This window comes from Rana temporaria, chromosome 13, assembly GCF_905171775.1.
Source record: "Rana temporaria chromosome 13, aRanTem1.1, whole genome shotgun sequence".
NCBI lineage: Eukaryota > Metazoa > Chordata > Amphibia > Anura > Ranidae > Rana > Rana temporaria.
Genome location: NC_053501.1, coordinates 112,292,720 through 112,309,664, shown reverse-complemented (window position 1 = coordinate 112,309,664; position 16,945 = coordinate 112,292,720). Strand labels below are relative to the sequence as shown.

General features: G+C 43.8%; 1 protein-coding gene across 1 annotated transcript in view; it reads left to right on the top strand.

Moving 5' to 3' along the window:
* LOC120920123 overlaps positions 1–14,664 on the top strand; it is a 63,666-nt gene extending 49,002 nt beyond the window's left edge. Inside the window, exons 8-10 of the mRNA XM_040332036.1 lie at positions 1,445–1,693; positions 3,847–3,963; positions 14,591–14,664. Coding sequence (XP_040187970.1) covers positions 1,445–1,693; positions 3,847–3,963; positions 14,591–14,664 — 440 coding nt within the window. The remainder of the gene's footprint in view (positions 1–1,444; positions 1,694–3,846; positions 3,964–14,590) is intronic.
* The last annotated feature ends 2,281 nt before the right edge of the window (positions 14,665–16,945 follow it).

Here is a 16,945-nt window from a genome sequence, read left to right as displayed (position 1 = left end):
GAACTCAACCAAGTCCAATATGTAATGTTGGAGTGGGAAGACACTGAACTCCAACCCCCTTTTTTTTGTGAGAATGGCCTCAGCCCCTCCCTGTGGATGGGATGAAATGCATTAGGGATGGCCTGGGAGGAGCCAAGGCTGAGGCTGTTCTTAATCTTCACTTAACATAGCTACTGAAATCCGAGTGGTGGTGTCCATAAAGCTTATCCAAGCCAAATATGTAATGTTGAGGTGGGAAGACTCTGCACTCCAATCAGCCCTTATTTTGAGTGACGATCGAGAATGGCCTCAGCCACGGCTCCTCCCAGGCCACTACCCCTGATGCATTTTACTCTACCCACAGGACTTAGTCATAGACCTCTATGACAAGGCCTTTTGGGTGGGACGAAACGCATTGGGGTGGCCTGGGAGGAGCCGGGGCTCAGGCCATTCTCGATCGTCACTTAACATAGCTATTGAAATCCGGATGGCGACGTCCACAGAGCTCATCCAACCCGAAGACAGCGCACTCCAATCAGCCCATATGTTAAGTGCAAATCGAAAAATGGCCTCAGCCTAGGCTCCTCCCAGTCCATGCCCACTGACACATTTCACTCTGCTCACAGGGCTTAGTCTTAGAATCAAAGACCCCTATGACAAGCCCTGTGAGTGGGACGAAATGCATTGGGGGTGGCCTTGGAGGAGCCGAGGCTGGCTGTCCTAGGGAGTGATTCTAATGGTTAGGGGCATGGCTTGCCGTGACACGTCACTGATCGCTGTTCCCGATGACAGGGAACAGACTATCAGTGACATGTCACTAGGAAGAACGGGGGGAGATGTTGTGATGTTGTGTTTACACTGACATGTCCCTGTTCTTCAGCTCTGTGACCCGATCGCGGGACACCGGTGGACATCGAGTCCGCAGGTCCCACGGGCACGGAGCTCGCGACAGGGTCAGGAATGCGATGCCGGCGGCGCGCGCGACTACACAGCGACAAATTAAAGGGGGTGTATATATACGCCCATTTGCCCAGCCGTGCCATTCTGTCGACGTATAAGTTTGTGCGGAGGTCGGCTAGTGGTTAATGCCACTATTTTGGTCAGCTCAACATCCAACACCGACGTGTTAGCAATACCTTATGAGCCATTTCTGATAGGGAAATAAAATGAACGCCTGTTTAGGGATTCCCCGAATGAGAGGAGTTTCCCCCAAGTAAAGGCGCATCAAGACAACTTTAAGGTTAATAAGAGTTCTCTTTAAATTCATGTATCCACTGGACTTCTCATTTTTGCAGTAGACCGCCAAACTCACAACCCTTCGATAGCGGCACAAGGTTGGTCACCATCCTTTCGGAAAGGCCGGTGACCACCCTCCGAGAAGTTGCTGATGGAGCACATGAATAAAAACAAGACTTATACATCAGTTTGGAATATTTGTTGAAACGTTTCTTCTGGTTTCCTGCAGAGATATTATCAGAAGAAGACATCCACTTAAAGGGCAACGTCACCAACACCGAGCCTTGTAGAGTTCTTATGACTTGTGTGGTGAAGGAACCCAACGTGACGGTGACCTGGAGGAACGGAAGTGGTCTAAACATTCCTGGTAACGTCCTGTATATAGAAGACGTTCATTCGAGCCTCAACATCACCTGTACCGCCAAGAACCCCGTCAGTAACGTCACCAAGGCTGTAAATCCTTCGGAGTTCTGTAGAGGTAACTGAAGATCAAAGTAATGTCTCTTCTACATGGAGAGAGATGGTGGCTTATATGTTTGTGTGTTCTGGTCCTCGAACGTGTCCTTGACTCCAATGAACGTGTAGCATTCCTGCCAATGACACTGAAGATGGGACACAATTCTTCCCAATAACAGCAACAATGGGGCCTATTGACACCAATGATGGGGCACAGTTCCTTCCAATGACACCAACAATAGGGCATAATTCCCCCTTTGACACCAATGGTGGGGGTAGATTTCAACCCAATGACACCAAAGATAAGGCACAATTCTTCCCAATGACAGCAACAATGAGGCCCATTGATACCCATGATGGGGCACTTTTCCTCCCAATGACACCAACAATGGGGCCCAGTGACCCCCGGGATGGGGCACATTTCCTTCTAATGACTCTAACAATGGGGCTCATTGACACCCATAATGGGCCACTTTTCCTCCCAATGACACCAACAATGGGGCCCATTGACCCCCGGAATGGGGCACAATTCCTCCCAATGACACCAACAATGGGACCCATTGACACCCATGATGGGGCACTTTTCCTCCCAATGACACCAACAATGGGGCCCATTGACCCGCTGGGATGGGGCACATTTCCTTCCAATGACACCAACAATGGGGCATGATTCCCCCCTTTGACACCAATGATGGAGGTAGATTTCAATGACACCAAAGATATGGCACAATTCCTCCCAATGATAGCAACAATGGGGCCTATTGACACCAAGGATGGGGCACAGTTCCTTCCAATGGCACAACCAATGGGGCATAATTCCCCCCTTTGACACCAATGATGGGGGTAGAATTCCACCCAATGACACCAAAGATGGTGTACAATTCTTCCCAATGACAGCAACAATGGGGCCCATTGACACATATAATGGGGCACATTTCCTTCCAATGACACCAACAATGGGGCATAATTCTCCCCTTTACAACCAATGATGGGGGTAGATTTCCACCCAATGACACCAAAGATATGGCCACTAGATGGAGCTAATGGAAAAAAAAACGTTAAAAGTCTGGATGGCTGCACTTGTTAAAACAACTAACTTTATTGAGACATACATCACCTGATTACAGCACTTAGACGCTGTGGCAAAAGGTTGACGTGTTTCGTGCCATTTCAACACTTACTCTTGACTTACATGTTTCCTGCCATTTCAACACTTAATCATGACTCACGTGTTTCATGCCATTTTAACACTTATTCATGACTTACCTGTTTCGTGCCATTTCAGCACTTACTCATGACTTACGTGTTTCGTGCCATTTCAGCACTTACTCATGACTTACGTGTTTCGTGCCATTTCAACACTTACAAATGACTTACGTGTTTCGTGCTATTTCATCACTTACTCATGACTTACCTGTTTCGTGCCATTTCAACACTTACTCATGACTTACGTGTTTCGTGCCATTTCAACACTTACTCACGACTTACTTGAAACACGTTGACCTTTTGTGCTGTACCCGGTTGATTATGTTTCAATAAAGTTGGATGTTTTATCGGAGCGCAGCCATCCGGACTTTTGATGTTTTTCCCCCATCAGCTCCATCTTGTGGCCATAATGCAGTAATTTGGTGATTTTATGTCTCAATAAAGTTGGAATTTTTATTGGATCTAGACTTTTGAAGCTTGTCCATACCTGCAGATACATGAACTGGGCCGGCACCCGAACATTTGATAGATTTAGGCATATCACCTGCAGACTTCCGTTGAGCAGTGGTGGTTTAATAGATGGGTCGTGGGAAAACCAAATTAACTGTGATCGTCAATGCCATCTAGTGGCCATAATGCGGTATTTTCCAGAACCACTCTTTTTTATGAATGAATAACATTCAACCTGGAGAGAAAATAGTCTGATAAAATTTGATTTTGTTCCCGTTTGCACAGAATAAAGGGACAATTGGGCATGCCGTTTCAAGGGATGCATAGCTGTAAGATTTATTTTTATTTTTTATAATTACACCCCTTAGTGATGTCATAGAGGTGATGTAAAGACAGACATTTTTCCTTCACCAGTAACTGAAATATATATTTTGGATAGACGGGCAACTAAAGAAAATTGAATCCATTGTTATTCAACTGAAAATTGAAGGAATTATGAAATATTTGCATTTGTTTCAGGAAAGACGGACATCAATGAAAGGAATAATCACCTGTGTGTCATCATTGTTAGTGTTATTCTAGCTGTCACTGCTGTGGGCGTTACCTTTTATTTTCTATTCTGGAGACAACAAAGATGTAAGTATTTATTGTATTTTGTGTTCTATATCGCTGAATTATCCAATATCCAGCTGAGCCCAGCATGGGCACAGCGGGTGTACAGACCCAGAAACTCAGCACAGGGATGGTGGGAACCCCTCATAATGGGCACAGCGGGTGTACAGACCCGGGAACTCAGCACAGGGATGGTGGGAACCTCTCATAATGGGCACAGCAGGTGTACAGACCCGGGAACTCAGCACAGGGATGGTGGGAACCCCTCATAATGGGCACAGCCGGTGTACAGACCCGGGAACTCAGCACAGGGATGGTGGGAACCCCTCATAATGGGCACAGCCGGTGTACAGACCCGGGAACTCAGCACAGAGATGGTGGGAACTCCTCATAATGGGCACAGCAGGTGTACAGACCCGGGAACTCAGCACAGGGATGGTGGGAACCCCTCATAATGGGCACAGCAGGTGTACAGACCCGGGAACTCAGCACAGGGATGGTGGGAACCCCTCATAATGGGCACAGCGAGTGTACAGACCTGGGAACTCAGCACAGGGATGGTGGGAACCCCTCATAATGGGCACAGCGGGTGTACAGACCCAGGAACTCAGCACAGGGATGGTGGGAACCCCTCATAATGGGCACAGCGGGTGTACAGACCCGGGAACTCAGCACAGGGATGGTGGGAACCCTTCATAATGGGCACAGCGGGTGTACAGACCCGGGAACTCAGCACAGGGATGGTGGGAACCCTTCATAATGGGCACAGCAGGTGTACAGACCCGGGAACTCAGCACAGGGATGGTGGGAACCCCTCATAATGGGCACAGCGGGTGTACAGACCCGGGAACTCAGCACAGAGATGGTGGGAACTCCTCATAATGGGCACAGCGGGTGTACAGACCCGGGAACTCAGCACAGGGATGGTTGGAACCCCTCATAATGGGCACAGCGGGTGTACAGACCCAGGAACTCAGCACAGGGATGGTGGGAACCCCTCATAATGGGCACAGCGGGTGTACAGACCCGGGAACTCAGCACAGGGATAGTGAGAACCCCTCATAATGGGCACAGCGAGTGTACAGACCTGGGAACTCAGCACAGGGATGGTGGGAACCCCTCATAATGGGCACAGCGGGTGTACAGACCCAGGAACTCAGCACAGGGATGGTGGGAACCCCTCATAATGGGCACAGCGGGTGTACAGACCCAGGAACTCAGCACAGGGATGGTGGGAACCCTCATAATGGGCACAGCGGGTGTACAGACCCAGGAACTCAGCACAGGGATGGTGGGAACCCCTCATAATGGGCACAGCGGGTGTACAGACCCAGGAACTCAGCACAGGGATGGTGGGAACCCCTCATAATGGGCACAGCAGGTGTACAGACCTGGATTTCTGACCAAAGATACGTCTTACTTTGCATTGAGCCTGTAGTAAATGTAATTCACCACAAGGTGGCACTATTAGATTATTACATAGAAAAGTAATGGGGTTTACATCCTAAATCAAATCTGCACCTTTCACTCCTTATAACAATGGAGGAGCCCTTGAAGTAATTTTCATCTCTCAGGAAACCCTGGCTTAACTATAACCACAGTTTACGGCACATTACCACAATAATTTTTATATATATATATATGTATATATAAAGAATGGGGTATACTCCATACATTTGACAGACGGGGGGGGGGGGGGGGACTAAGCATATACCTTATCCTTATTATGACTATTGTAAGTGGGCGGAGCTGGGAACACAAGTTCAAACATTTGTTCACCTTGTATCCAAAATGAAAAAAATAAATAAATCAATAGACGTGGAAATGCAGAAATGTTATCCCCGGAGCCCAAGGAAGATAAGGTGGTTCTATAGTGCCGATTATGTTGAATGGCCAACCCACCCAGTAATTATGTTTTCATTTATAATTTAGGAGTGTATTTCTTCAATGTCCAGTGAAATGGCTGGTACATTTGTTTCTGTGAAAATGAGGCAAATTGGAATGTTCACAGGCTATTTCCTCCACTGGTTTAATATTATTTCTTTCATAAAAAAAAAAAAAAAAAAAAATGGTTGGGGAAAATACCACGTCACAGCCACTAGATGGAGCTGATAATTATTTCATAGGATCTGGGCTCCATCTAGTGGTCATAATGCAGTATAGTCCATAACCACTTTATTTTTTTATATGAATGAATAACATTAGACTTGTGGAGAGGAAATAATAACATTTGACCTGTGGATGAAATATTTCCTCCACAGGTCAAATGTTATTTTTATTATTTCCTCCACAGGTCAAATGATGCTATTAAAAATAACACGTGACCTGTGGAGAGAAAAATATTTAAATAAAATAATATTTTTCTCTCCACAGGTCAAATGTTATTTTTAATAACATCATTTGACCTGTGGAGGAAATAATAAAAATAACATTTGACCTTTGGAGAGAAAAATAATAACCTGTGCAGGAAATAATAACATTTTACCTGTGCAGGAAATAAATGTTATTGTTTCCTGCACAGGTCAAATGTTATTTCCTGCACAGGTAAAATGTTATTTCCTGCACAGGTCAAATGTTATTTCCTGCACAGGTCAAATGTTATTGTTTCCTGCACAGGTCAAATGTTATTTCCTGCACAGGTAAAATGTTATTGTTTCCTGCACAGGTAAAATGTTATTGTTTCCTGCACAGGTAAAATGTTATTATTTCCTGCACAGGTAAAATGTTATTTCCTGCACAGGTAAAATGTTATTATTTCCTGCACAGGTCAAATGTTATTATTTCCTGCACAGGTAAAATGTTATTATTTCCTGCACAGGTCAAATGTTATTTTTTTTGCTCTCCACAGGTCAAGTGTTATTTTTATTATTTCCTCCACAGGTCAAATTGTATTGTTTCTGCCACATGTTAAATGTTATTTTTTCCTGCACAGGTCAAATGTGAACATGTGGCAGAAACAATAAAATTTGACCTGTGGAGGAAACGATAAAAATAACATTAGACCTGTGGAGAGCAAAATAATAACATTTGACCTGTGCAGGAAATAGTACTTTTGATTTTACCACAGAACGAATGTACCAGCAGATCCACTGGATGAACAGCTATGCATTTTTTTTCTATTTTTAATAAACATATTCCAAAAAGTTTTGTTCAAATGATAAACTCTTATTATTTCTCATAGGGTGGAGAAGTTACGCCTCTGATTGTTTTTCTGCCCAGCGGCTCAGGAGTCGTCCAGTGTTAAAGTAGAACCACTGCGGGGCAGCTAAATACAACATTGGAGTCCAAAACCGAATGTTATTAATGAGTGAACAACATTTGACCTGTAGAGGAAATAATAACATTTGACCTGTAGAGGAAATAATAACATTTGACCTGTAGAGGAAATAATAACATTTGACCTGTAGAGGAAATAATAACATTTGACCTGTGGAGAAAATAACAAAATTTTTCACGATGACAATATTTTTGTATTTCTTTATATCCAATGTATTTATTTTGTATTCCTGTTTAAAATACATTTTTATATTTGTATTATTATTCCACTTGGTGCAGGTTAGTTACAAATCCTACCAATGACAATTCATCCTTTTCATTGGGAAGTCGTTCTCCAATTAAAGAGTTCAAATATATCGTAAGCCCAAAAAATGGCTGAGTCCCTAAAACGCGTTTAAAAAAAAAAAAAAAATTACAAATGTTTATTTTGCAACAGCCAACGTGTTTCGGGTGTTCAACATTTCCCCCCCCCTTCATCAGGGCTAAAAAACGGATCATGTAGGCACCTGGACTGGAAAAGTCTGGATGACGGGGGAGTGTTGAGCTCCAGAAACACGTTGGCTGTTGCCAATGCATTTTTGGGGCTTCATCAGGGCTAAATATGTAAGCACCTGCAAGAGAGAGAGAACACACAAATACATTGGCGATTGCAAAGTAAAAATCATGTTTTTGTTTTGCAATAGCCAATGTGTTTCTGGGGCTCAATACACCCCCCCCCCCCATTCATCTAGACTTTCCCCATACAGGTGCCTACATTTAGCCCTGATGAAGCCCCAGAAACACGTTGTCTGTTGCAAAATAAAAATCTTGTCGTTTTTATATTGCAACAGCCAAACGTGTTTCTGGGGCTCACCACTCCCCCTTCATCCAGACTTTTCCAGTCCAGGTGCCTACATTATCTGTTTGTTTTTTTTAGCCCTGATGAAGGGGGAATGTTGAATACCCAAAACATGTTGACTGCTGCAAAATAAAAAAAATGCACGTTTATTTTGCCAACTTGTTTTAGGGGTTCAGCACTACCCTTTCATCAGGGCTAAAAAACAGATACTGTAGGCACCTAGCCTTCACACTGGCTTTTCCAGTCTAAGTGCCTACAGTATCTGTTATGTTTAAGCTCCGACGAAAAGGGTAGGGCTGAGCCCCTGAAACACATTGGCAAAATAAAAAAAAACGTGCATTTTTTTATTTTTCAACAGCCAACATGTTTCGGGTGTTCATCATTCCCCCCTTCATCAGGGATAAAAAGCAGATAATGTAGGCACCTGGACTGGAAAAGTCTGGATGAAGTGGGAGGGGGGGGGGAGTGTTGAGCCCCAAGAAACACGTTGACTGATGCAAAAAAAAATACAAGATTTTTATCCTGCAACAGCCAACATGTTTCCAGGGCTCAGCACTGCCCCCCCTTCATCCAGGCTTAATTCAATTCAGGTGCCTAATTTTTCTTTTTTTTTCCCCCCGATAAAGGAGAAGTGTTTCGCCCCAGAAACACGTTGGCTGTTGCACAATAAAAAATCTTGCTGTTTTATTTTTTGCAGCAACCAACGTGTTTCCTGGGGCTCAACACTCCCCCCTTCATCCAGACTTTTCCAGTCCAGGTGCCTATATTATCTGTTTTTTTATCCCTGATGAAGGGGGAATGTTGAACACCCGAAACATGTTGGCTGTTGCAAAATAAAATATTTCATTTTTTTTTATTCTGCCAACATGTTTCAGGGGCTCAGCACTACCCTTTCATCAGATACTGTAGGCACCTAGACTGGAAAAGCCTGGATGAAAGCTGAGCCCGACGAAACACGTTGGTTGCTGCAAAATAAAAAAGACAAGGTTTTGATTCTGCAATAGCCAACGTGTTTCTTGGGCTCAACACTTCCCCTTCATCAGGGCTAAAAAAAAAAACTAAAAATGAGGCACCTGAATTGGAAAAAGCCTGGATGAAGGGGGGGGGGCAGTGCTGAGCCCTGGAAACATGTTGGTTGTTGCAAAATAAAAAGTACAAGATTTTTCTGGGGCTCAACACTCCCCCCCTTCATTCAGACTTTTCCAGTCCAGGTGCCTATATTATCTTTTTTAGCCCTGATGAAGTGGGGAATGTTGAACACCCGAAACATGTTGGCTGTTGCAAAATAAAAAATGTCAATTTTTTTTATTTTGCCAACGTGTTTCAGGGGCTCAGCACTACCCTTTCATCAGAGCTTAAAAAAATAAACAGATACTGTAGGCACCTAGACTGGAAAAGCCAAGGGCAGATGAAAACCAAATAAAAACTACAAGATTTTTATTCTGCAACAGCCAACGTGTTTCTGAGGCTCATCACATCCCCTTTATCAGGGCTAAAAAAAAAAATGAAAAATGAGGCACCTGAACTGGAGAAAAAGCCTGGGTGAAGGGGGGCAATCCTGAGCCCTGGAAACACGTTGGCTGTTGCAAAATTAAAGTATTTTAATAAGTACTATACAATCTGGTGCGGCACTCCCATACTTTCAAAGTCAAAGCGGAAGAAAAAACAATTGTAGCAATAGGGATGCCATTAATAATGGTGAGGGGTGGGGGGTGCTGTAATGGGGACCTTCCTCAGGCAAGAGCTGGAGATCCAGAGACTAGGAGGTCTTCGGTCTGCTCAACTGTTCATACCGCCTGCTAAGTTTCACTTTTGTGCATTTTGTACTACCCTGTGGAATATGTTGGCGCTATAAGTAAATAAATCCTGGTTCTTCAAGGCTGGAGATGAGAATGGGTCGGAAATAATCTCCTCCGGGGGAACCAAAGACTGAAAGAACATTGCAGCGTCCGGCAAACCTCAAAGCAACGCGGAAGATCGGTCCGAATTCGGCAACATCATTGTGCAGACCTATTCTGCCCGGAGTCCACAGTGCAGGCTGGTTGTTGGGTAACGGAGGATGGGAAGGTCAGTTTAGCATTGTCTGAAGGTCGGCCATCACAGCCTGGTTGTTGACGTCCAGTCCTAGTTTGGTCCATTTAGGGTCCTTAACGGGCACAAACAAAGGGCCCATTACCTTTAAACGTCCATCACCAGCACAGTCACCTTCCAGATTCCAAAGATGATGGTTTGTTCTTTATTTTGATACAAAATATAACAAATAATCCTCATCCAAAAAGTCCTGAAAACCCCAAAAATATAGTCCGAGCGAGGAGCACCGCGACACCCTCTTACCTGTATGACCGGTGAAGGTGGCGGCACACTCTGTGGAGTCTGTATCCTCGTACACACTGCAGTCCCTCAGTCCCCCTCCCCCTCACCTCTCCTCTCTTACACATTCAATCAAACAGGAAGCAAACGTAACGGTGTCTGCGGGTTGTGACACCGAATATTTCATCACTGCAGTGACACACCCCGACCCATCTGTGCCTTGGAGAGATACGATCGATGCACAGCTAAAGTGGACCGATTCTGTCTATAACAAAGGGGGACCGGATTTTAAACAGAACTCCTTTCCCTAGTTTTTGGTGGAGTGTGGAGGGGTTAGAACCTCTGGCAGGTCTTTATTATTTCCTTGTAGAAGATATGCCCTCCTGGAATATAGTCAGTCATTCAGGACAGAAAGTGATGGGAAATGCAAAATTAGGGGGGGAAATCTCAGAACGGCAAATATCTGTCCCAGTGCTTTTTAAAAGATTTAAACATTTTATACAAAAATTCTAAAAAATATTATACATTAAATTATAAAGAAAATATTTAATATCAAACGTAGGATTTAAAAATATATAGATTCACATCTTAAATAAAGATTACACATTTACAATTAGATTTTTTTTTTTTTTTTTTTTAAACAAAACCTTAGCTTTGGAATATATATATATATTTATTTTTATTATTCACCGACATTAATATTTTTTTCCAATCCTTTAAATTTGGTATTAAAAAACACACACACACACACACACACACAATATATATATAAAATATGTGTGTGTGTTTTTAATACCAAATTTAAAGGATTGGAAAAAATATATTTATATCTATCTATATATATATATATATATATATAGGATATTATGTACTTAGTAAATAAACCCCTGCTGTGTGTGTGTGTGTATATATATATATATATATATATATATATATATATATATAAAAATACTTTAAATATTGTAGCATGACATGATATATTAAATTAAGGGATTCTAAAATCAAATTGCAGAATCTATATTTAAAATGTGTGCGTAATTATATATATTATATAAAATATGTCTGTGTGTGTGTATATATTTATTACATTTAAAATCCTTTAAATTTTGTGCGGAGACTTTAAAAAACAGATCTCCAGCCTTATTGCATAGAGAAGCACAGAGACGCAGTGATGAGGTCATCAGCTCTAAAAGAAGGTATGCCCCACACCCAGAATCTACCAATGCAACTCGGCAGAGAAGGGCAGCATTTGGTTGCTGCGAGCCAACACTCCCTTTACAAGTCTTTTTTCCTTTTGCCTTTTTCCTGCTGTACATTTTTTTTTTACTCACAAAACCACCAAAAAGCAAGAGAAATCTTCTAAAAAAAATGTTTTTTTATTTTGTAAAAAAAAAAAGTTTTTATTCAAAATGTAAGAAAAAAAAATTCTAATGCCATACAGGTTGAATTCACAGCAAACCATCAAAACATTTTTTATTTTTTATTTATATATATTAAAAAAAAGGGGACAAATAAGAAAAACATTTTTTTATTTTACAGTATTCTACAGACATGCACATTGTAACCAGCCCTGACAAAAAGAAAAGAAAAAACAAAACAAAAAGTTTAAACTTTAATTTTACAATCACTGGCCCATCTTTTCATTACCCCTCCCCTGAGGAGTTTACTCTTCAATATGGAACGTTCAGTCTAGACCGGGACGAAGTTTTACAGTTTAATATAGGTTCAGCTTCATCACCTCGGGGCCGCTTCTCCCTGAGGCTTCTCACACAGGTTTCACAACAGGTCTGTGCTGCTCGCATTCAGAGATCTGTCTGTAAAAAGGCCCACAGCGACCGAATGAGGGCCACTGGCATGAGTGCCAAACGGCGGCCATATTGTTCGGCCCCTTACAACCTGCTACACGAGTGAACCTGGGAGGTGCATTGTGCCAACACATGGCAAGGGACCATAAATGGCAGGGGAAAATAATTGTTCCGGATGCTGTACATCTCACAAAACCCTAGGGCAGTGATGGCAAACCTCGGCACCCCAGATGTTTTGGAAGTATGTTTCCCATGATGCTCATGCCCTCTGCAGTGTAGTTGAGCATCATGGGAAATGTAGTTAAAAAAAAACATCTGGGGTGCCAAGGTTTGCCATCACTGCCCTAGGTGTATAGTAGGGGCAGCCTCAGACCAGACTCTGCCCAGCATATGTTCAACGCGTTTCGTCCCCACCCACAGTGCTTAGTCATGACAACCAGGGCGTTAGTGGAAGTGTGGCCTGGACAGAGTCTGGGCTGAGGCTGTTTTCACAAAACCCTATGGGCCAGATTCACGTATAATCGCCGCATCTCTGCAGCGGCGTAACGCATCTCATTTACGTTACGCCGCCGCAAGTTTTACGGGCAAGTGCTTGATTCACAAAGCACTTGCCTGTAAAAGTTGTGGCGGCGTAGCGTAAATCCTCCGGCGCAAGCCCGCCTAATTCAAATGATCCGGGTAGGGGGCGTGGATCATTTAAATTAGGCGCGTTCCCACACCGATCGTACTGCGCATGCGCCGTCCCTAAAATTTCCCGACGTGCATTGCGCTAAATGACGTCGCAAGGACGTCATTGGTTTCGACGTTAACGTAAATGGCATCCAACGCCATTCATGGACGGCTTACGCAAACGACGTTAAATTTTCAAATTTCGACACGGGAACGACGGCCATACTTAACATTGGCTACGCCACCTAGGGGGCAGCTTTATCTTTACGCCGCGTATCTTATGGAAACGGCGTAAATTTACTGCGACGGGCAAGCGTACGTTTGTGAATCGGCGCAACGACTCGATTTGCTTTAGCTCACCACAGGAAGTCAGTAGCTCACTGGAGTTCTAGCAGATCAACCGAAAATCTACATTTTCTGTACTGCCAAAGAAACAAACACATAGGGAAGTGTGTGTGTGTTGCCAAGATCTACCGAACGTTTGTTTTATAAATTTTACCCATCTATACCCGACATTCACGACTACTGCACATAATGCTCAGCACAAGTTATGATGGCCCTTCCTTGGCCAGGTTTGGCCAGAATAGTCCTCGTTTGCTAATGTCTGAAGCAAAACCAATTCCCACAGGCCACCAATATCTTCTGGTTAAACTCTTAACAGCTAAAGTCTGGATCCCCTAAGGCATGTGGTTATACAGTGGAACCTCGGATTACGAGCATAATCCGTTCCAGGAGAATGCTCGTAATCCAAAGCACTCGCATATCAAAGCGAGTTTCCCCATAGAAGTCAATGGAAACTACAATTATTTGTTCCGCATTGACTTCAAATTGGATGCAATACCGCATGCGGCCAGAGGTGGGGGGCGCCAGAGAGCCTCGGAAACACCCAAGGTCAGCTCGGCTGGACTCGAAAAACCTTGGAAAGGCTCGGGAACTGAGTATTTCAGAGGTTTTCCGAACGGCTCCACTCGGCTCTGGAGCCCCCCCCCCACCTCAGGCTAAGTGCGGTACTGCACACTGCTTTGGCTTGAATTCTGCTCATATTGCGAGACATCACTCGCAACCCAAGTCAGGATTTTTCAAAATACAGTGCTCGTATTGCGAAATACTCGTTAACCGCGTTACTCGCAATCCGAGGTTCCACTGTATTTAGATACTTAGGATTTCTTTGGCCAAAATCACATTGTTCTGGTCTTCAGCGGCAACAACCCTCCTCCCCTGTAGTCTCTAAAATGGCCACTCAACCAGGGTTCGAAGGAACCCTTGGTTTCCACCAGAGGATGCCAGGGGTTCCTTGAGCTGGGACTCCTTGCCCTCCCATCTAATGATGCCCGCATAGTTCTGGGGGTCAACAAGGCTTGGAAGAGCCAGTGGTCTGAAACCAATGATCTCCTAAGCAATTTCACCACTGGCCACCAATGTAAACTGTATTTTCTCAGATGACTCCCAAATGAATTGGTTTTAGCTAGGGCTGCCCAAGACCTAATAGGTTAAAGGGTTCTTTGAACGGTGACCCATTGCCCTCCCATCTAATGGTGCCTGCATAGTTCCGAGGTCAACAACCCTTGGAAGAGCCAGTGGTCTTAAACAAATAATTTCCTGAGCGTTCTCACCAATGGCCACCAATGTAAACTGCATTTTCTCAGGTGACTCCCAATGAATTGGTTTTCGCTAGGGTTCCCCAAGACCTAATAGTTTAAAGGGTTCTTTGAGCTGTGGCTCATTGACCTCTTATCTGATGTTGCCCACATAGGTTCTGGAGTCAACCACCCTTGGCAGCGCCAGTGGTACCACACCAACAATCTTGAGCACCGGCCACCAATGTAAAGAACATTTTTTCAGATGACCCCCAATTAGTTTTAGCAAGGTTGCCCAAGATCTGATAATTTCAGGAGTTCCTCAAATGTTCTTTGAGCTGTGGCTCATTGACCTCCCATATGATGGTGTCCGCATAGTTTCAGGGGTTAACAACCCCTTTGGCAGAGGCAGTTTTACGACACCAAAAATATTTGAGCGTTCTGATCATTAGCCACCAATGTAAAGTGTATTTTCTCCGATGGCCTCCAATTATTTGATTTTAGCAAGGTTTCCCCAAGACCTGATAATTTCAAGGGTTCATTGAGCTGTAGATCATTGACCTCCCATCTGATGGTGCACACATAGTTCTAAAGGTAAACAACCCTTGGCCAGTATTAGGACACCAATGATCTCTTGAGCGTTCTGAACACTGGCCACCAATATAAAGGGCAATTTCTGTTACGACCCCCAAAGAATTGGTTTTAGCAAGGGGTCCCCCAAGACCTGATAATTTTAAGGGTTCATCAAGGATTCTTTGAGCTGTGGATCATTGACCTCTCATCTGATGGTGCACACATAGTTCTAAAGGTAAACAACCCTTGGCCAGTATTAGGACACCAATGATCTCGAGCGTTCTGAACACTGGTCACCAATATAAAGGGCAATTTCTGTTACGACCCCCAAAGAATTGGTTTTAGCAAGGGTTCCCCAAGACCTGATAATTTTTAAGGGTTCTTTGAGCTGTGGCTCATTGACCGGAATCCCATCTGATGCATAGTTCTATGGTCAACAACCCTTGGCCAGTGTTATGACACCAATGATCTCCTGAGCATTCTGACCACTGGCCACCAATGTAAAAGGCATTTTCTGTGATGACCCCCAAACAATTGGTTTTAGCAAGGGTTCCCCCAAGACCTGATCATTTTAAGGGTTGAGATGTGGCTCATTGACCTTCCATCCGATACATAGTTTTATGGTCAACAACCCTTGGCCAGTGTTATGACACCAATGATCTCTTGAGCGTTCTGACCACTTGGCCACCAATATAAGAAGAACATTTTCTGTGATGACCCCCAAAGAATTGATTTTAGCAAGGGTTCCCCAAGACCTGATCATTTTAGGAGTTCCTCCAGGACAAAAAGTGTGGTTGTCAGTTAAATAGCATGCACAGCCCTCTTGTGTGCCATATTATCAATTTTAAGAACACCAAGATGAAAATAAACATTAGATCGATTACAAAACATGAAACTTGGCCTTATACTTTTTTCAGCAAGCAGTGACATCACAGACTTGGCCATTTTTTTTTCTTTTTTTACTGCCTGAATCATACCACAGTAAGGTCATCAGGCCCTAGCAAAATAATTGGCCAAAAGTTGGTACACCCATCCAAAATGGCCTTTGTGAAAAATTCTAATGGCCAAAAAAAGTCTGTCTTGATTTAGCCTGGCAATTTCATATGCAAAGGTGGCGGGAGGGGTCATTCTGGGGGGGGGGGGGGGGTGGAGTTGCCAATATGAAAATTATCCAAATTAGACACAACTTTTTATTTCCCCGTCCCCCCCCCCCCCCCCCCCCCCATCTGTGCCCATTTTGAGTTCCTGTCTGCATTTTCATCATTAGGACTTACCCAGGAATATCTAATAGGTTTCCTCTAGTGTTATTGCCATTTTGTGAAAATGAAAACTTGAAACCCATTAATATTTCCATTAACTTTGTCCTTAAAGCGGAGTTCCACCAAAAAAAAAAATTAAGTCAGCAGCTACAAAGACAGCAGCTGCTGACTTAATATATGTACACCTACCTGTCCTGGGTGCCCACAATGTTGGCCCCCAAAGCCGATCTCTCCTTCAGTTCTCGGTTGCTGCTGCCACCATCCTCGGTAGGGGAATCAGGAAGTAAAGCTTTAGGACTTTTCTTCCTGGTTCCCTACTGCCCATGCGCGAGGCACGCTGTGCTATCCCACTGGTCCCTGCGGTCTTCTGGGACCCATGTGTCTCCCAGAAGACACGGGGGGATGGAGTAGGCGCCGGACATGGCATAGGTCACCGCAGAGATTTATGCCCAGAAGTGGGAGCAAAATACCTGTATTACACAGTTATCTACTCCCTCCTCCCCCCTGAAAGTTGCCAAATGTGACACCGGAGGGTGGGAGGGTTCCAAAAAGCGGAAGCTCCAGTCTTCAGGTCATGATTCTTTAACTTTTGGATAAAATAGGGCATTTAAAACAAACCACAATGGCTTATGATGCTGAATAACAGTACCATGTAGTACTAAGCAAGAGTGGAGCACCCAACTTTAGCAATAAGTTTGT